At 49.6% G+C, this 21,905-nt stretch overlaps 1 protein-coding gene across 1 annotated transcript in view; it reads left to right on the forward strand.

Annotated features, from left to right (window-relative positions):
* Positions 1 to 9,188: 9,188 nt before the first annotated feature.
* Positions 9,189 to 21,905, forward strand: part of LOC109316227 (ovostatin-like) — a 50,666-nt gene continuing 37,949 nt past the window's right edge. The window contains exons 1-6 of the mRNA XM_019544131.1: positions 9,189 to 9,304; positions 14,705 to 14,888; positions 16,065 to 16,221; positions 17,306 to 17,358; positions 17,883 to 17,903; positions 20,069 to 20,237. Of these exons, the coding sequence (XP_019399676.1) occupies positions 9,240 to 9,304; positions 14,705 to 14,888; positions 16,065 to 16,221; positions 17,306 to 17,358; positions 17,883 to 17,903; positions 20,069 to 20,237 (649 nt within the window). The 5' untranslated portion in view covers positions 9,189 to 9,239. The remainder of the gene's footprint in view (positions 9,305 to 14,704; positions 14,889 to 16,064; positions 16,222 to 17,305; positions 17,359 to 17,882; positions 17,904 to 20,068; positions 20,238 to 21,905) is intronic.

Raw genomic sequence — 21,905 nt, forward strand, 5'->3', positions numbered from 1 at the left:
GCTCTACTCCCTAGGCGCCCCCACCCTGGGATGGCTGGCACACATAGAACATTGTGAATTGTTTTCATGGGGAAGAAGGTGTTTTATTGTTGGTGTGAAGGGGAATAAAAACTTGCTCTTTGAGAGGACTCTGCAGTAGGCCTGTGCAAAGCAGCTAGTATTTGCTTCAGATTCAGCCGATTAGGGGGACAGTGATTTGATTCAGTAATTCGAATCACTGTTCTGAATCAATTCAGCTGAATCTGATTCAGAGATTCAGCTCCTGCCAAATCAGCTGAAACTCCTAATCACACAGTCCACAACCTCTACCTGCTCTCAATGGCTGCCCTGCCAGACCCAGCTCCTGGCTCACTGAAAAAAAAAAGCCCCACTCATCAGCTCCTTTCCAGTAGGAGCAATCCCTGCTGCCCCCCACTGTCCCATCCCACATGAGGGGGCTCTGTCATGAGCCCCCGGATCCCCGCCCGCTGTCCCAGCACCCCCATGGCTGCCTTGTCCAACCCAGCTCCTGGCCCTTAAAAAAAACCAAACTCAACTCCTGCCCAGTGGGGGGGGGGGCATCCCTGTTGCCCTCCATTGCCCCGCACTATGTGGGGAGCTCTTCCACAAGCCCCCAGAAGGCCCAAAGCCACTGCAGTAACTGGTGAGTCTCAGTTTGTTTTTTAAAGGACTGGGAACTGGAGTGGGCAGGGCAGCCATGCGGGGGCTGGGAGAGTGGGTGGGATCAGGGGGATCATGGAAGAGCTCTTCACACAGTGCGGGGCAGTGGGGGGCAGCAAGGATCACCCCTCCCCCACCTGGAAGCACCCGGTAAGTGGGCAGCCGGGGGTCACGGAGTGCTCAGGGGGGCTGGGGGAACAGGCAGAGGATAGGGCCTGGCAGAGGTCCCCCCATGGTCCCCTCCTCCAGCCTCCTCAGCAAGATGTCCTCTGCCTGGTGCTCCTCTTCCACCCAGGTCTCATGGAAAAGCTCCCCCCGGGCCTCACAGATGTTATGCAGCATGCAGGCTGTGATGATGACCTGGGGGAGGTTGTCCTCAGCAAACCTGAGGTGGGTGGTGAGGGTATGCCAGTGGCCCTTGAGGCAGCCAAAGGTGCACCCCACCAGGGCGCGAGTCTGGCCTGGCAGTGGTTAAAGTGGGCCTGGCGAGGGTCCAGCTAGCCAGTGTAGGGCCATATGAGCCACAGGAAGAACACGTAAGGAGGGGTGGGACTGCCACGGAATCCAGCTGCAGGTCCGGCACAAAGTTCTCACTCTGCATCAGGAATGGCAGGGTGGAGTTCCTGAAGACATAGGTGTCATGGGCACTCCCTACCCAGTCAGCACTCACGTGAAGGCCCCGTGGTGGCCCATGATGGCCTGTAGTACCACAGAGTGAAAGCCCTGCCAGCTGTAGTAGGGCTGGTCTCCATAGGGCAGGCAAGTAATGGGGATGTGGGTCCTGTCCAGGGCCCTGATGCACTGGGGGAATCCCAGACATGGAACCCTGCTACCACCACCAGGGTGGTGTGCACTTGGAGCATGGTGTCCCCCAGCACATGCTGGAGGGCACCACACACCTCCAGGATGGCCTCCTGGGTGGTGGCCTTGCTCATGCCAAACGGGAGGCCAATGTACCGCAGGCTGGTGGGCATGGCGAGCTTGAGCAGAACGAGGGTCAGCTGGGCATCTATGGGAAGGGGTGGCCACATGCTGGTGTTCTGCCACTCCAGGCATGGCCGGAGCTGCTCCAGGAGATCCCAGAAAGTCGCCTGGATCATCCTGAATGCCTCCAGCTACTGCTTATCTTCCCAGGTATGCTGGATGACAGGCAGCCACCAGTGCTAGCTGGTATGGCGGGCCCAGAGGCAGCTCTGGAGAATGAGGGTGGCCCTAGTGCTGGCATCCAGTAGCCTCTTATTGGTGTCCCTGCCAGGGTCTGGGAAGACAGGGTCTAGGCAGGTGGGGTCCAGGCAGCAGGTGCACAACTGAGCAGGGGTCACTGTGAGGGAGCCACAAGGGCCTAGACAGCCGTGGGCTAGCCAGTGGTCAGTGCAGTGAGCCAACAGGGCTAGCGTGGTTGCCAGCAGGATCCCGGGGCACTGGTCATAACTGCCAGGAGCAGGGGCTGGAGCAGCCATGGCATGGGGAGGCACAGGCAGTGCAGACAGAGCTGCCACATGGTATCCCTATGCTGTGGACGGTCTTCCTTGCCAGGGAAGCACCTGACCAAGGAACAGAGAGCAGGGCTGGCTTTTCAAGACGTCTGCCAACTGCAGCTGACCCCTGGTGGTGGCAGGGGCCCACTGCAGGGCCTCAGGACATGGGAGCAGCTTGCTGCTAGCAGCAAATCTCCTCCCACATCCCCGCATGTGAAGATGCATGCCCAGGACCATTTACTTGCTAGTACTTTACTTGTAAGTAAATTGGTCTTACATAAATGAATGTGTAGACACATTCTTTTAATAACAACCCGCATGTGAACTGAAACAGAAGAGGGAAGCTTTCCTTACAGCTTTCTTTGCAGTTTGTAAGCTGGCTGTTATACAGAAATATCTGCTGAGCACAGCAAAAAATCTGTGACAGATTCACAGACATACGCCTCCCCTTTAATTAGTGACTGCATGTTTTATCTTATGGGAAGTCTGCACTTACATTATGAAGGAAAGTTCAGTCATGAAGGGTGCTCTGCACCTCCTCCTCTGTTTCTGAGGTTTACTTTTTACAGTGATTTCTTCAATTTTGTCTTCTTTAGACCAATGAAAAATAGAACCATTCTCAGGTCAATAAGTGTATTTATGTCATCTTCAGTCTCAAGGCCTTTTCTGAACCTCTGCTTTGTAGCATCTGGCCACGATGGCTCTCTGTTACCCTCCCTTTTATTTCCACTAGGTAAACTGTGATCACTGCACCTCCTTGACAGTCATTTTCCCTATGTCCCTGTCATTTCAAACCAAAATATTTTGGTTTTATCTCTATTGTCAAGGATAACTGGGCAGTGTGTCATTCTCAATACAGTCTAAAGATATGGACCAAACATGCTGATGTGCAGTGAAGATCAAAGCTCATCTTTGCATCCCAGCTGCTGCTAGATGTACAGTGCCTGATTTGTGGGTTCAGTATTTTTATTAGAAAATGAAGTTCTAAACAATGTTTCACAAAATATAATTACTATACAATAGTGCCTTATGTCTCTTTCTCTTTTGTAAATGCCCCTTCATCTTCATTAATGGAACCAAGAGCTCCAGGCCTCAAGTACCCCTTTTTTTTGTGTGAAGTAAGAGTTGCTACCTTTATTGGGAACTATTTCATGTTAAAAGAAAGCAGCTCTGGAGAAAAATGCAGCAGTATGCTGAAACTGCTCTTTTTTTTTCTTTTCGGGCTTAATGGTCTTAATCTAAGTCTTGCTTCTGCATATTTTCTTAACAAACTGAACTCTAGGCTGGTGAATTCTACTTTTATATGATTTATTTCCATGTTTTCCCATTGAAAATGTCAAAATGAATATGTGCTTGATCTATGGGTTTGACCAACTACAAACTCAAATGTGTTTAAAATCCACTCATAGCCCTGTCCTCCACTCTGTCTACAGTACACACAAAAGACTTCCATAGATTTAATAGATTTCATAGACATTAGGGCTGGAAGGGACCTCAGAAGATCATCGAGTCCAGTCCCCTGCCCCAGGGGCAGGAAGTCATCAGGGTTCATAGGATCCCAGCAAGATAAACATCCAAATTCCTCTTGATGGTGTTCAAAGTAGGTACTTGAACCACCTCCAGCAGCAGTCTAGTCCAGACCCTGGGGGCTCAGACTGTAAAAAAGTTCTTCCTTATGTCCAGCCTGAAACAGTCCTGAAGGAGTTTGTGACCTTTTGACCTTGTCATCCCCTGGGGCGCTCTGGTGAACAGATGTTCCCCCAGATCCTGCTGAGCACCCTGATAAACTTATAGGTGGTCACCAGATCACCCCTAAGCCTACACTTTTCCAGGCTGAAGAGTCCCATAGCTCGCGGCCTCTCATCATAAGGTCTGCTTTCCTGACCTCTGATCATACATGTGGCTCTCCTCTGCACTCTCTAAAGCTTCTCCACATCTTTTTGAATTGCAGAGCCCAAAACTGGATGCAGTACTGTAGCTCCAACCTCACCAAAGCTGAATACAACGGGAGAATGATGTCCTGGGATTTGCTTGAGAAGCATCTATGGATGCAAACCAACGTTTTGCTTGCTTTACTAGCCACAGCATCACATTGAAGGCTCATGTTCATCTTGCAGTCAATTGTGACCCCCAAGTCCTTTTCATCCATAGTGCTAGCCAACGCAGCACTGCCAAGCCTATAAACATGCTGCGGGTTTTTCTTCCCAAGGTGGAGAACCTTGCATATTTTGGTGTTAAACACCATCAGGTTTTCATCCACCCATTTTTTGAGCTTGTTAAGGTTGGCCTGGATCGCCCTCCTATCCTCAGGTGTGGATGCTTTACCCAAGGGTTTGGTGTCTTTGGCGAACTTGGCCAGTCCGCTTCTGATACCAATGTCCACATCATTAATGAAGAAGTTGAATAGTGCTGGCCCAAGGACAGAGCCTTGAGGGACCCCACGGGTCACAGCACACCACTACAACTGACTTCGTTAACCACCACCCTCAGGGTCCAACCACGGAGCCAATTCCCCAGCCAGCGGATCGTGGTAAAACCGAGGCCACAGTTGGCCAGTTTTGCCAAGAGGTGATCATGGGATACCAGATCAAAGGCTTTTTTAAAGTCAAGATATATGACATCAATCACCTCTCCCTTGTACAGGTGATAGGTCACCTGGTCGTAAAAGCAGATAAGATTGGTCAAGCAATATGTACCCGCAAAAGCCCGTGCTGTCTATCCCTCAGGATGCTGCCATCGGCCAGTCTGTTAAGAATGGCCTCTTTGATAATCTTTTCTAAGATCTTCCCCAGAATGGAGGTCTGGCTGATGGGCCTGTAGTTTGCCGGATCCACTTTCCTCCCCTTCTTGAAGATAGGCACCACGCTGGCCTTCTTCCAGTCTTCGGGCATTTCACCAGAGTACCAGGAGTTCTCAAAGATCCATGCCAGGGGCTGGGCTATGATGCTCACCAGCTCCTTGAGTACCCTGGGGTGTAAGCTGTCAGTGCTGGCTGACTTGAAGGTGTCCAGCCCCTCTAGGTGTTCCTTCACGAGGTCAGCATTGATGGAGGGTAAGGAATCATCCTCACCCAGGCATTCTTGCCCTGTAATGGGACTGGTGAAAGACTGATGCAAAGTACCCATTTAGCAAGTTGGCTTTTTCCTGGGCATCGGTTGTCAGTTGTCCCATCTGGTTTAGCAGGGGTCCAATGTTGCCCTTGCATTTCCTCTGGCTCCCCACATATCTAAAAAAGGATTTTTTATTGTCCTTGATACTTGTAGCTAGTTGGAGTTCAGTCACAGCCTTGGCTTTCCTGGTTTGCTCCCTGCAGGTCCAGACCAGTTCAGAATATTCCTCCTTGGAGGTGGATCCTGTCCTCCATCCTTTGTAGGTCTTTCTTTTTAGATGTAGGAGGTCCGCTAGTTCTTGCAAAGCCAAGGAGGCCGCTGTGACGTTTTGCTGCCTTTCCTCCGAGATGGAATAGACTTTGCTTGTGCATCCAGGATCACTCCTTTGAGGAGCAACCACTCTTCCTGAACTCCCCTCCCTTTTCAGTCATGATCCCTTAGGGCCTCACTGATAAGCCTCCTGAGCTTGTCAAAGTCAGCTTTCCTGAAGTCAAGGACTTCTGTATTGCTGACTGACTTGCCAGCTTTACAGCAGATGGTGAAGGTGATCAGCTCATGATCACTGTCACCCAGGTTCCCTTCAATATTTAGGTTGCTGATTAGGTCGTCCCCCATAGCCACTACCAGGTCAAGCAGCGCTTTACCTCTTGTCAGCCCGTTGACTTCTTGCATCGAGTAGAGCTCATCCACACATGAAATAAAGCTTTGCGACCACTCTGATTTGACCAAGCGCTCTTCCCATGAGTTGTCAGGGTAGTTGAAGTCTCCCATGACAACCATGCACTGGGAGAGCACAGCTTCAGCCTGGTGAACTCCTGGTCAAGCTCTTGATCCTGGGTAGGGGGTCTGTAGTAGACTCCCACCATAGTATCCCCTGTGCTGTGTTCCCCACAGATTTTAACCCAGAGGGTCTCCAGTCGTCTACCCTGGGCGCCAGCGTTGGCTTGCAGGGACACTTTCCTTGACATAGCTTGACATAGAGAGCTATACCCCTGCCCCTTTGGTCCACTCCATCTCTCCTGTACAGGATATAACCATCTATACTTGTGGCCCAGTCATGGGTGGAGTCCCACCAGGTCTCCGTTATCCCTATGACATCGTAATTATTTGTGTTAAGCAGGAGGACAAGTTCTTCCTGTTTATTCCCCAAGCTCCTGGCATTTGTGTACAGGCAGGCAAGCGTCCCTTTGGGGGCCCTTGCCTTGCCTACAGGTTGTTCCAGGGCTGAGGCATTTGGGCTCCTTTAAGTGCCTTGACCTGCTGGCTTTGCAAGGGTCGTTCAGTGGGCCAGCAGTGGCAGTAGCCCCCCCATCTTCTAGCAGGTTCAGTTTAAAGCCCGGTGGAGCAGGTCAGTCAGTCTGGCTGAGAAGAGCCTCCTCCCCAGCGGACAGAGGTGGAAGACGTCCCTTCCCAGCAGCTCGCTGCCTCTCTCATCAAAGAGTGGACTGTGGTCATGGAAGCTGAAGCCTTCCCAATAACACCAGCACTGCAGCCTTTGGTTCACTATCTGCTTCCTCCTCTCTCTCCTCCACCCATAGCCCGAGACTGGGAGGATCTAAGAAAACACCACCTGTGCCCCTAAACCCTTTAGCCCCGCTCCCAAATCCCTATAGCACTTCATGACCCGGTGGGGAGCACTCCAAGTTGTGTCATTTGTGTTCACATGCATAAGGAGCATAGGATAGTGGTCAGTGGGCTGGAGGAGTTTAGGGATCTTCTCTGTAAAGTCTCGGATTCGGGCTCCTGGGAAGCAGCAGTATTCCCGGGCTAAGGTGTCAGGGTGACAGACTGCCCCTCCAGTCCCCCGCCCCCCAGTAGAGTCTCCCACGACAAACACTTTGTGTTTTGTCTTAGGGAGAGCGGGGGCTGTAGCTATGGTTGGGCCTATGCTGTCTACTGGACTTAGCAGCTTAGCAGGCTCTGCTGGGGCTGCAAGAGGTTCATACCTGTTGCAAAACTCCAGCAGAGTGGGGACCTTGGTGTGGTGGGCCCTGGGGCCCTTGACCACCTTGGTCCATGCCCTTGGCTGGACCGGATGGGAGGTCCTGGTGTCCTCCCTTGTACTGGAGGGTGACTGGGGTCTACCCTCCACCACCTGGGGGAGAAGGGCCTGGCAGTAGGTGTCAATCTCCTGCTCAGAGTCCTTTATGGCACGCAGTCTCTGGACTGAGGCCTGGAGCTTCTCCAGCTGGTGCGCCAGAGACCCCAAAAGGGAGCTGGCCTCACAAGTGGTGAAGGCAGTGCATAGTCAGCAAGATTCAAACCTGTTCAGGGAGACCCCAATAGATTTCTAACCCATTGCCTTAACCACTCGGTCACAACTACATGACTGTTGTTATGCCTACATGACTTGTATCCACGAAGCAGCTTTCTTTCTAATGAGCTCCTTATAACTGTATATCATTTATCTGCTGCCTGACCCTGCTGGTGTCTTTGTTTTCCAAGAAAGTCCAGCCAATATATCAGCAAGGATAGAGACCTAAGGTGTGTGTATATGAAAAGGGGGCCCTAAATTGAAGCAGTGGGTTTTTAAATCCACTGCTTCAATTTATGGCCCTTTAAACCTCCGTGTCACCCACACACCATGCACTTACCTGCCTCTCCAGTGGCAGGGAGGGGAGGGCAAGCTATCAGCAGGTGGAGTGGTCTCTGGGCTGCAGCAGGGGCTGGTGTTTTCCTCTGTGGCAGCGGCAGGCGCTTGGCTTGGGCGGTCCTGGGGTGCACCACAGCCATGGAGGGAAGCACCGGACGCACGTGCAACTCAGGCAGGCGGGCAGGCAGGCAGGCTTTGGGTCGGGGGAAATTCAGGCTTGCTGCTTTTCTTGGGCACAGCCGGCATTCCTGGGCTGCTGCCAAGCTGCTGCAGGGCTTCCTGCAGAGCCGCAGAGCTGCACAGGCCCGGTGCTTTGCTCTGCATCTGTAGGGGCACTAACTCAAACCCCTCAGAGGAATTTTAGTTTGCTGCACCCCAAGTCATTTAACGCGCGTTACGCCCCTGAATTTCCTACAACGGCTGGAATTAATGTGCAATACACCACTGAGGCATCCAAACACCAATACTATTAAAGCAGCGGAAAAGCTTTTAGCCCACTTTAAAGTGTCATGCACACACCTCTTGTTTTGTCTATACATGGCCCTACTAGCACAGTGCCTCAGCAAGGATAGACACTTAACACTTAGTAGCTTCAGCAGCACGTGGGATTCTTGCAATATCCTACAAAGACATACCAGTGCTAGCTAAAGTGATTAGATAGGGAGAATTAAAGAGATTAGTCTCATTGTTAGAAAAAAGAGTCAGCGCTCTGTACCTGGACAAGGAAAATATCTGCGTGCCTCCTTAAGTGTAGCTGCCTTTTTCCTTGATAGATTGTTAATGATACCAATGGTTACAAGCTCCATTAAAGGTGTTAAGGCCTGACAGTCTTTAAGACACGAGCACATAAAGATTGGCATTGGCCTATTTTTTCTGTCCTTTTTTGTGTCTGGTCCTTCTTCCTTGAAAATAAAATCATGGTTTTCTTCCCTTTCTTAGTTGAAGTTGGCTACAACTTCTGTGCAATATTTTTGCACAAGAGTGTTCTGGCAGTTTTTGCGTCTTGTGCCATGTCTAGGAGTGTCCCTGACAAAATTAAAAAATGCTGATGCGATTATACATATTAACAAGCTGGAACATCATAAGGGAATCTTCTCTATATAATAATGCAAACGCCGGTGAAACATCCCAAGAAGCAGGGAGTGGCTGGGCTTGTAATATTGTAATAGGGTTATTAGAAACACTGGAACCTCCCTGAACTTCAGTGGGAGTGGAAAAAAAAGGCAGAAGTTAGGAAGTTCAGTCTATGCAAATGTTATTTCTTCATCTGTTCGTTAGAATATCAATGAGACAATGATGAAGTGGGTGGTGGCCAAAGAGCATTTATAAGCCAGAAGGTGTGTTCTCTGTTCAGGAGAGGTCCCATTTGTGTCTTTGTCTCCACCTTCGAAGACAGAGATGTGGTCAAGGATTTTTCTAAGCATCCTTTTCCTTCATTTAACTGCTGCAGAGTTTTCTGAACCGTAAGAGATCGCATCTTCTTTCTTTGTTCTACATAATAATTGCATATTTTTTACAACAATACCTCTCTGTATAATGCTCTGGGGAATTTGAGACTTGAGTTCAGGTTGCAATTGAAGCTGTAATGGAAATATACTGGGATGATGTTTCGGTGTAATCTAGAGCAAGTGTTGGCAATATATGGTTTAAGGACCAAATCTGGTGCACAGAGCCGCTGGATCCAGCCTGTGCAGCTGGTGAGGTTCTGACAGTTTTGTGGTGATAGGGGACTTTGTGCCTACACCTACACTGGGATCAGGTGTTTGGGAGCTGCACCCGCACCACCACTGGTTCTCTCCGCCCTTTCTGCCTCACCTGAGGTAGAGACACAGGTTCCAGCCAGCATGTAACTGTATCTGGGTTTGAAGCTGTGCCCATGCTGCTGTCAGGGGAGGGGGCGAGGGGAGAGTGAAGTGGCAGCAGCCCAGCATAGACAGTTGTCCGACCCCAGCGCAGCTCCCCACTGCCCAGCCCTGGCTCTGGCAGACAAGGGCCCCTCATGTTGATGTGCTAATTTGACCAGAGCTGAGTTGTTTTGGCCTACAGCTTGGCAAGGTTGCAGACTGTTGGTCCAAGGTGAATTTTCCCTCTCATCACAAAAAATGGTAAGAAATCTGATCTGCTTAGCAGAGACCCAGGGGTGAAGTAATAGATGGTGGTGGAGTTGAGTGAGGTGACATCAGCAGAGCTGAGTAGCAGGCCTGGGCCTAAATTAGCAGGCTGTATTTCATGGTCAGAGCTAGCATGCATTGGTAGGGCTGAGTGGGCACTTCTTCTAGGGACTTAGCAGGGGTTTCAATGCCCAGCTGCTCCAATTAGGATGCTCATGTATGGGAGCCTACTTCAGGAACCTATGGATTTTTGCAGTCCAAAATATAGAACCCAAATGAATTTAGATACCTCGAGAGCTAAGTGACTATGGAGTATGAGTTTCTTGGGACCTTTATATGCACTTAGGCGCCTAAAATACATTTAAGACTTGGGCACCTGAAGTTCAGCTTAAGCAAAATTTGGGCCCTTAAGCCTCAGTGAGCAATCTGCAGAAACTTCCAACTAACTTCTTGGGGCATGTGTAGATGAAACAGGGGCCCTAAACTGAAGCGGTGGGTTTTTTAAAGCACCGTTTCAGTTTAGGGCCGATTAAACTCCTGTGTTGTGCACGCACCCCGCTGACTAACCTGCCTCTCCAGTGGTGGGGAGGGGAGGGCGAGATGCATGTAGGCAGAGCGGTCCCTGGGCTGCGGAGTGGGGCTGGTGCTTCCCTCCACAGCAGCAGCGCCCCCTTATCCGGCAACACCTGCCCACAGACACCCGGCTCGGGTGGTCCCAGGGGGTACTGCAGCTGCGGAGGGAAGCACCAGGCCCCCGCGCAGCTCAGACAGGCTCCAGGGGAGAAGGAGAAAAATCAGGCTTGCAGCTTTTCTTGGGCGGAGCCTGTCTTCCCAGGCTGCTGCCAGGCTGCCTGCAGGGCTTCCTGCAGAGCCCCTAAGCTGCACGGAGCCCGGTGATTTGCTCCATGGCTGTAAGGGCAGCAAAATAAAACTCCTTGGGGGAGGAGTTTTAGTTTGCTGCATGCCAAGTCATTTAAAACGCATTACACCGCCGAATTTCCTACAGCGGCTGGAATTAATATGCAATACACCACCGAGGCGTGCAAAGACCATCACCATTAAAGCACTGCAAAAGCATTTAGCCTGCTTTAAAGTGTCATGCACACGCACCTCTCATTTCATCTACTCACAGCCTTAGGTCCCTAAGAATCTATAGAAGTTTTTACCAGTAAAGCTCTAAGTGCCTCAAGTACTGCTACTGCATGTGCCCAGAGGCACCATCATCATGGCCAACTTGATTTTTGGCACCTGTATCACTCCTAGGTCCAGTCAGGGTTCACAAAACTACATGGCCCTGCTGCCAAGTCCACCAAGGGTCTTGGCTTAGAAACATGCTTTGATCACCCCTGACACACCAACAGAACTGAGTTGCATGCAAAGCTCAGCAGCCATGGCCACGCTCATTCAAAAAATCATGGCTGGAGGAGCTAGCACCCTTGTCAATAAAGCACTGGTCACAGTTACTGTGACTTGGGTCTAAACACCAGGCTGTGATGGAAGGCTCTGGTCCTGACACTGCTTCTAAATGAAGTCTTTTATACAAAATACAGAAGCACAGTGCCAGGATAGGAACCAGAACCCCTCTCTCAGCATACACTTATTAGGGTGGCTTAGGTATTCCCACACTCAACCTGCTGTCCACTGTGACTCCTATACCTAGTCATCTAACTCCCTGTTCACTCTCCAGGGTGAACCTTAGACACCTACCTCAGGTTTGTGAATTCCACTCCCAGGCACCTAAAAGGCCCTTTTGCGGATCTACATTTTGATCACTGTTGAAAATTTACCTCTTAGTCCTTTCCCGGAGTATTGTACAAGCGAAATTAGCCAAGCTCAGTTAATGAAATAAACGGACTAATGTGGGAGTGGTGAGACCAGGATTACAATACTGAGGAGCAATGATTCACTTCATGATGTAACTCCCTCTTTTCTTCAGTCCTGTCTTTTATTGTTTGGAAAGAACCAGCTTGGGCTGGGAGAGCAGGAGGAACAACCAGCAGGAAGCAGACCAACTATTGCTTTTATACCTGTCTCCCCCAAATTAGCCCTGCAAAACTGGGAGAGGGGGCAGTGGCATGGTGCACTCTCTGCACATGGAGAGACAGACACAAACACACTCTCCCTCCTGCCATGAACAGATACTCACATGCATACACGCATGCACTCACACACAAAAATGCATGCACCCACACTGACACACGCATGTACACACGCAGATGGGTGCACACTCTCACTGCACATGGGCACACAAATACAAACACACTCCCTGCTATGAACACAGATGCATCCTCACACGCAGAGACACACACATGCGGACACACGATGAGCATGCACTGTATTCACTCACTCTCTGCACATGGACACATAGAAACAAACCCACTCTTCCTTCTGCTATAATCAGACACATGCACGCACACACAGACATGCATGAACACACACAGACAGGTGCACCCTCTCACTCACTCTGCACATGGACACACAGACACAAACATACTCTCCCTGCCATGAACACAGACTCATGCACACACACTGATGCACGCACACGGATACATGCAGACACATGCACTGACACTCACACAGACACACACACACACACACACTCAGATGGGTGAGCACACTATTCATACTCTCTGCAAGTGGACAAACAGACACAAGCACACTCTCCCTCCTGCCATGAACAGACACACGCACGCACTTATAGAGGGAAAAAAAGAATTGGGGGGGGGGGCGCTGAGTGTGCGCACATGTGCGTTCCCCCCACCTCCTAGCAGGAAAGTCTGTTGTGGGAGAGGGGCTGGGGCCAGGGCCTGCTGGGCCCATGCAACCACCCCTTCCCCCATGCCCAGGGTCGTTGCCCACTGCCAGCAGCCCCTGTGAAACCACCCCTCACCAGCCTCACACTGGCCCAATCTGCTTCTACACACTGCCCAGCAGGGCCAGGGGCAAGAGCAGGGTCATCCTTAGCTGCAACGCTGGGCCAGAGCCCCCGGGACCCACGTGTCCACCCCAGGTCATCCCCAGGAGCCCAGTGCAGCCCAGCAGCTACTTCAGAGGTGCCTGGGAGCAAAATGGGGGGAACATTGCCCCTCATCTGTGCACAGGGCAAGGGCAGCTGCAGCGGTGGGCCAGGCTTTGCCTGCTCCCTGCCTGCATGCCTTTGACAGCAGTGTGGTACCATGTGTCTCGCTGCCTGGCCTGCCCAGCGGGGATGCACATGGTGCCCTGCCACTGTCAAAGGCAGGAGCAGGGCATGCAGGCAGGGAGCAGGCCGAGCCCGACTGCAGCTGCAGCCACCCTTGCCCCTCCTACTACCTTGGCTCCCTGGTGACCTGCCTCTAGAGGAGCCACCAGGCTCTTCCCGGGGATAACCCAGGGCAGGCGCAGAAGTCCTGGGGGCTCTGTCCCTGTGGTATAGCCGAAGCTAGCCCTGCTTAGGCCTCTGGCCCCCACCCCAGGCAGTGCAGGGAGGCAACTCGGGCTGGTGTGGGGCTGGAGGTGGCAGTTTTGTGGGGCCTGCCAGAACCAGGCAATGGCCCCAGGTGTGGGGGAAAGGGCAGTTGCACAGGCACAGTGGGCCCCAATCCCGGCTCTGCTTCACTCCCTCCCAATCCCTGCCTGCTCGAAGCCGCACTCCTCCCCTCCCCCCACAGACTTTCCCACCTTAGGGGGCCCTTGCACACTCAGCCCCCCAATTTTTTTCCCTCCCTCTGCCTATGGGCCCCATGCCCCACCCCCACATCTGACCCCACTCCATCATCCTCCCCACTGCTCCATGTCCACCTGCCTCCCATCCCTTCATCCCCCTCCCTGATGGCTGTTCTTGGGGGGGCAGCCCCGCTGCTCGGGTGGCCAAGACATGTTCCCTGCCACCACCAAATTTCCTCAGTAGCAGCTCAAACTTGGACCGCACAGCTCAGGCTGCCCAGCCAACCGGCACCCGCCCTCTCGGCGGTACATGCGCAGTTGGCCCAGAGCATTAGGGACAGACAAACAGACAGACAGACTGACTATGGCTTTTATTATATTAGAATAGGGAAGCTCCTTGTTCTCCATCCATGTTGTAGATGAAAACAGCTTCCAAGCCATCATTCCCCCATGGTGGAAGATGCCTCCTAGTGGTGCTTAGTAAGATGCTTGCAGCCCAGAAAGGGTTGGAATTTCAGGCACACCCACTGCTTGCAGTATCCCTACAAAGTATATTGTGAATTTCTTTTTAGGACTCCTAACTCTTCCCCTGTATTGTACAGGGAAACCCAGGGCCTGGTTCAAGGCTGCGAGCTCCACTATAGAGGCACTGCAGTGCTCTTTGTTGGGTCACCTAACTGCCTGTGGTGGCCTCTGTGTGCGCCGAGTTCCCACCTTTACAAGGGTAGAAATAACAGTACCATAACTCACTGGGGTTTTCTAAAGAGAAACACATTAACTCTCAGAAAGAAGAAATCCATCCCTTAGCCTGGCTGCTCTCAGCTCAGGGAATTGTCTAGCAATGGAGTAGTTTGCGGGACAAAACTCTGTTCTTCGCTCCCTCGGGACCCTACCCAAAGCTCCCTTAAGTAAAAAGGAGCCTTTTTTGGTTTCACTAGGCTGTGGATGGATTTTATAGAAATAAGGATTCCTCAGTAGTAATTTCACAAGAATAAGGATTGCTTAGTAGTGACTGAACCCCCCTGCATGTGGATTGTTATCATGTGTTCCCTTCTGTCATTCAGACTTATTTGACTGAACTAACTGCCTGGTTTTGCCTCCCTGTAGCCAATATGTCCTGCTGGTCCCTGCCGTAGTTCAGAGTGGAAATCCACAGAGCGCCTGCTTACTGTTCTATAACCTGAGAGAGCCGGTGGCCCTGAACATTATCTTGGAATACAATGAAGTCAATACTACTCTCCTTATGGAGTCTGTGACAAAGAATGCCTTCTTCAAATGCACCACGTTCATGGTATTTAATATTTTAGTTAGGTGGAAGCATCCTTGTAAGCAATGCTCTTGAGAGCAAGAGCAGGAGGAGCAAGAGGCTCAAGTAGAGATGGGGATGAGATATGAAAGGAAGGAATGAGAGCAAACAGGGAGAGAAGAAATTGTGCCTGGGAAATAGGCTGGCAGAAAAGTGAAAGAGTCAAACATTGGTCAGGGCTTGAGACTGGAAAAGGCACTTAAATGTTATCCTTATGTGTAGATCTAAGCCAGGGGTTTTCAACCTTTTTTAGCAAGTATACACCTTCTGGTGGCAATGGCCAGACACGCAGGAGGAAGGCTCAAACGTGGCGGCCACCACTGCCGACACCAATCACCGCCCTGCACCACTGCCACCCACCATCGCCCATGACCCCACGTGGCCGCCACACATCACTACCCACCACCCCGTGACACAACAGCACCCTGCTTTCCCACAGCTGGTCACATGTGTGGCTTCATGGGCTCCTGACAGGCCACATGCCTGACCACTTGCGTATTGCCCATCAGTAGCTCACGGAGCCGCACATGCAACTGGATGTGGAAGAGCAACCTGTGGCAGCAGCATGGGTTCGTGGGTGCTGGTGGCAGCACAGGGCAGTGGGTGGTGGCACCGTACCCCATACGACCTTTCCAAGTACCTCTAGGGGTATGTGTGCCCCCAGTTGACACCCCCTGATGTAGCTGCATGGGGGCCAAGTTAGTTAGAACACCCTTGCTGCATAATGCATGCGTTTGGTTGTGCATGTCATTTACAACCTGTTGATGACAGCAACAATCTCCAATAGCATGGACTCCTAGAGAAACTTGTCTTGGAAGATATGCAACCTCCCCAGACCCTGCAGAAACACTGTGTGACACGCTTGGAGGTTGTTAGTCCTACTGACAGGGTGTCCCTGGGGGTGGGGGTAGAATCAGGACAACTGCCCTGGACACCATGCTTTGGGGGACCCCACAGAGCCAGGCCAGCTTTGCATCTAGCTGCTTGCCTCCTCCCCCCGCTGCCACTGTCACCACCACATTCAGGCCCTGCACAGGCTGATTTGTCCTGGGCCCTGCACCCTGCTACGGTTGTCTCTCCCTACTGGGGATCCCCTAGTATAGATAGACCTTAAGGGATCTTACTTATCACCTTCTCACTTCAACATTTATTTCCTTTCAGGTTCCTCCTGCCGGCTCTCGCCCTTTGGCTTTCATCACTTTTTCTGTCACGGGTGCAACAATTAAACTATCTGAGAGGAGGTCAGTGGCGATTCAGAACACAGACAACATTGTCTTCGTCCAGACAGACAAGCCCATCTACAAACCAGGACAAAAAGGTGAAGAAGGCACATGAGTCACTTATTTAACTGGGAAACTGGATGTCAGAGAGTGCCTGGAATGGGAAAGGCTTCTCACTGTTAGGAAGGCAAAGGACTTGGGAGAAGACAACCATCATCCATCCTGGGATGATGTTGAGTAGTGCCTGGCAGGTATCATTTGGAGACAATGGAAGGAATAACTCATAGAACTGCAATGTAAAATATAGCTAATGTGTATTCAATAGGAAGAACAGTAACTCATTGCTAGTGCACAGCAGGGTTGAAAATGATCCGTGAGCCACTGGGACTGTGCAGTAATGGAAACATTGAGGAATAAATATTACCATGGGTCTAATTGGTAGATGATTATGACCCCAGCTGACCTGTGTAATAAATATTTCAATTAAACATGTTTCAATGGTTAGAATACTTTTCAGATGCTTCTTAGCTCTTCAGCTAAAATGGCTACTCCTTAACACTTCAGAATTGCCAGAAACCATGCTGTCAGTAATGACCTCAGAGGCCATTATGCAGCTCTTTCCGGGTATTGGTGAGACCCCAGCTGCAGTATTGTTTCTGCACTCCAAGAAAGATGTAAACTAATTGAAAAGAGTCCAGAGGAGAGGAACACAAATGATCAAACCAGGACCTATCAAGACAGACGGAAAGAAGTAGATTTGTTTAGTCTGGAGAAAAGAAGACTAAGTGGATACGTGATCTTTAAGTACATTAAAAATTATTATAAGGAGGGTGGTGTTCAGTTGTCTTTTGGGCTATGTGGAAGAGCAAGAAAAAAATCAGCTTTAACCTGCAAAGTAGAAGATTTAGGTTGAATATTAGGAAGAACTTTCTATTAGTGTGGTGAAGCACTGGAACATGCTACCTAGGTAATCTGCTACACTTGAGGTTTTTAAGAGCAGGCTAGACAAGCAGCAGTTGGGGATGGCCTAAGAATACTCAGTCCTGCCTCATTAGGTCCCTTCCAGTCATTGTATGACTTACAATGTGCCTGAAAGTATGTGGTGTCTGAACATACATATAAGCAAATGACACACCACTGACAAAGTTGCTCATTTTTCATTCTTCCCCTCTTTCTTTTCAGTAATGTTCCGTGTGGTTGCTCTCGATAGCAATTTCAGACCTGCTCAGGAGACGGTGAGTGTGACTGTGAATCAAAAATTTTCAACAAACCTATTCACTTCAACAAGCTACTTTTTTACCTTTTAATAGGAACAAGGCCTTGTGGTAGATCACTAGATGTCCCTGTAGTACACCTCCCCTCCCCAGATTCAGATCACGCAGTTAGTGCCCAACCTCTGTGTAGAGGAAGAGATTTGGAAACTTCCCTAGCAACTCCGTAAAAAATACAGCTATGGGAGTTACCTCACTTACCTCTACACACCAGATATAGAGACTGTAGAAGATGCCAATAAAATAGGAAACCGTAAATATTTTAGACAGCTTTTTAGGCATGTGGCTTTCGGGTTATTTCCTTCATCCACTGAACTTTGGAACAGTCACAAATTAAGATAAGGCTGAAACCAAAACCTTGATCTTAGGCTTTTTGCACCCAAAGAAGGGACAGCCACAGGCTTCCCTTATATTCCAACATTTTTTTTAAATTAGTTACTGTTTCATTAATGTATGATCTCTTTCTCTGTTCTTTTTCTTTATTTTAGTATCCCGAGATCATCCTCAAGGTAAGAAATGCACTCTGCTGTTAAACGTGATTTGCAAGGGAGAAATACTTTTGGTTTCCAGAGTCAGTGGTTGCTTAAGAAATACCACCCAGAAAGTGGCATTGTTGCTTGAGACATTGCCACCCAGAAAGTGTAGGGCTCACGTGGCCTCATTGGGAAATGTGCAGCTGGAACAAGTTTAACATAATCCCTCCACCACTTAGAATGAGTGGCAGGCACTGGAGACTTCAGCAAGCTTTCAGAGAGGTCTCTCAGGAGCAGAATGCATACCAAATCCCCACACAAGCGCATGGGTGACGATTCCTGAAAAAGCTCATCTCATCTCTAGTTGTCTTTGATACAAGACATTCTGACCATAACCTGAGAAGGAAACATGGTCTTTCATCAAATATGAAGGTGTATTAGCTCACTTCACTTCTGTAAAGATTAATCATGACTAGAGCAGGTGACTGTGTCAGGACATGAGGGGTCTCTTCCCACCACTGCCATGGACTCTGTATAGGATCCTGGGTTTCACATTCCTGACTTTAGTTTCCCCATATCTAAAACAGGAGTGATGATAAATAGCTCACAGAGTTATTTTGAAGCTAAATTTTGTTCATGTCTATAAGACACATTATGGTCCTCAGATGGAAGGTGCTCTAGGAGTAGAGTACAGGTTTTCCTTGCTTTATGCAGATGTGAATTCGCTCTTATGCAATGACCCTTTTTATACCAAAAAACTCTTATATGAGAGGTAAATTCACTCTTATGCAGTTGGTGTGGTGGAAGCCCACAGTCAGCTACTTTATGCGATGCATTGTGGGAGTGATGCAAAAATATAGACCAAAATATAGTCTCCTGTGTGGATCTTTGCTCCTCAATCGTTGTCTGCAACAAGTGTTTCTGTAGTTGCCACTAAATATTCACCATCACCCTGTGTTTGTGTGTACTGTCTGCTGTTACTGAGTACCAAAATTGTCTTGTAAAAGTAGTAAAAATGGGTCTGGGGGTCAGTACAGTCAAGGTCTTGAAACGTAACTCTATTTGTTACATTGTAAAGTGGGTTCACTTTATGCGCATTCAAGTTATGCGCCATTTTCCAGGAACACATGTACAGCATAAAGCAAGAGAAACCTGTATAATATAATAATAACAATTACTGCATCCCTTGTACTCTAATACATTACTTGTCCAATAAATTATGCCCATGTTGCTGTGCAAGACTATATCCTTCTCAGACGCTTTTGCTGAACACAAAAGTACAATACCAAAATATGTGGTATCATTTATTGGGGGGAAAAAACCCATCAACTACAGCATGTACATCACCTTTTCTGTTAATTCTTAATTGTGTTACCAAACACAACTTTCCTGTATAGAGGTATGTGGGTGGGTGACATTTTTCTGTGCTGACACACGCAGAGGCATCTGTCTTGAAAAGGAAATTGGCCAGAACAATATTAGCAGTTAAATGATACTGACCACTGCCACTGAACTAGAATGATTGAACAGAGAATGGTTGAATAACTGTAAAACATACTTGAAAACACTATGGAAAGTGTGGGGGAGGAGTCTGCAGAACTAAGGAAATAACAAAACTATAGGTGTGGCATTGCTGCTATATTCGTGAGTGAGAGAGCAGTAGACTGGCTGCTGTGATGACATCTCTCCCAAGATTACCAAGTGTGTTATAAGAACAGTATCTCCATATAAGGTTATATCATAGAGCGAAGAAATGCAGATGATAACAACACCTAGCTTTTCTACGGTGCTTTTCATTCACAGATCTCTAAACACTGGATAAAGGGCAGAATCGCTTATTATCCCCTTTTGAAAGATGGGGAAACTGAGTAAGAGAATAGACAGGATTTGCCCACAGTCACCCAGCAGGGCAGCAGCAGAGCCAGGAATAGTTCATAAGTCTCATGGAGTCTCAATGTAAAGCTGTCTCTAGGAAGCTCACAGCTCATGTATGCATAAACTGAGACCAATTTAACACATACATGTTTTGATAATCAGCGTTTCAGAGCACTCAATAGTTCATAAGACTAAGTCCTTTTTTACATGCTACACACAGAGTCAACACCCCAACAGAATAAATTGACAGATGTGAAAGGAGAAGAGTGAGTGGAAGAAAAGGAAGGTGATCAGTGTATTTATGTTTGCCTCTCCCACTCTTCCAGGATCCCAAGGGAAATCGTATCTTTCAGTGGCTGGAAACTACATCTACAAAAAGCATTGTCGAGCTCTCATCCCCCTTAACTGAGGAGCCAATCCTGGGGTCCTACAGCATTGTCGTCACAAGGCAGTCGGGCGAAAAGGTCTATCACTCATTTAATGTGAACGAATATGGTAAGAAGTAGGTCTCTTCAGCATTACTGATGAGCTCTCCTGGGTCTGCAATAGCGCTGTGTGAAGCTTCCGGTGGTAATTCGATTCAGAGGAGATTTGGCCTGATTCGGTGGCCGAATCTCTGAATCCAAACTGAATCAGGGGACCAGTTAAAAGGTCCAAATTGATTCAAAGCTCTCCGAATCTTTGAAAAAGATTCAGAGAGCTTTCATGATTCAGACAGTCCCCAGTGGCTGCAGCAGGAAGCTGGACTAGGAGCTGGAAAGTAGGGGGAAGGGGAGGGGGGTTGAAGAAGTGGGGAGGGGACCATGAGGGAACCTCTGCCAGGCCCCATCCCCTGCCTGCTTCACCAGCCCCCCCATGGCTTCCCCTTCCGTCCCCAGCTTGGTACTTTAAGAAAACGTCCCAGTGTTCATCAGGTGCTGCCAGGCCAGGAGGGCGATCCCCACTGACCCCCACTGCCCCACGCTGCATGGGGGGTTCTGCCACGAGCCCCCACTGTGCCCCCCAAGCCCCCTCCCCGACGGCTGTCCCATCCACTCCAGCTCCAGCCCCTTAAAAGAAAAAAAAATCCAAGAAACACCACACGACTCACCGGTTCCTGCAGCAGCCTTGGGGCTTCAGGGGGCTCATGAAGAGCCCCCCAGGCAGCAGGGGGCAGCAGGGATCACCCCCTGCTGGCAGGAACCAGTGAGTACCAGGTTTTTCTTGGGTTTTTTTTCCTTAAAGGGCCAGAGCTGGTGTGAGGGGGAGGGCTGGGGGAGTAAGGGGATTGGGAGGGGGCTTGTGCAGAGCCCCCCATGCAGTGTGGGACAGGGGGAAGTAGGGATTTCCCCTCCATACCCGGCAGCACCCAGTGAGTCAGGGCTTTTTTTTTTCAAAGTGCCAGGACCTGGGGCAGGCGGGGCAGCCATTGCCGGGCTGGGAGAGGACCAAATCACCCAGTCAAATTACTGTCCCCTAAATCAGCCAAAACCAAATCTGAAGCGAATACTAGCCACTTCACACAGGCCTAGTTTGCAATGCCCCGACCTGAGTCTGTGAGGGGGGCTGCTAAAAGTAGACAAGTAGCTAGCAGGCAGTAAAATGGCCAGAAGGAAAGTTAGCGTGATTAGTGGAACATCAAGACTGTTAAAAAGGAGAGATGATCATTAATGCTTAAGAGCAGTAAGCCACTAAGTCAACTGATCCCCTCAGCTGCCTGAATAGACATGCCGCTGCTACTGCCTGGTGGAATAGGAATCAAAGGATTCTTTGGATAAGGACGGTGTTAAGCTGCAGAAGAGATAATAAAAGAAACAGTCAAGGAGCTTTTGATGAGTGAATTAATTCAAGTCATCTAGGCCTAATGAACTGCATCCCAGGGTATTGAAGGAACTGTCAGAGATTTCAGAGCCTTTGGCAATCATATTTATGAAGTTGTGGGAGATGGGGGAGGTACCAGAGGATTAGAAAAAGGTCAACATAGGGCATATCTACATGTTGCCCTATAGTGATGTTGTTACTGTACCACGCTTTAGTACTTCCTTTTGGAAATTCTAAAGCATGGTGCAGTAACCAGCTGTACTGCACCGTACATGTGGCTCATGGTTATTTTTAGCAGCTACTTAGCCATAGTGGCGTGCTGTAATGGGGGGAGCATGCCACTACAGTGAAGTAGCTGCTAGT

This window comes from Crocodylus porosus, unplaced genomic scaffold, assembly GCF_001723895.1.
Source record: "Crocodylus porosus isolate Cpor-Errol unplaced genomic scaffold, CroPor_comp1, whole genome shotgun sequence".
NCBI lineage: Eukaryota > Metazoa > Chordata > Crocodylia > Crocodylidae > Crocodylus > Crocodylus porosus.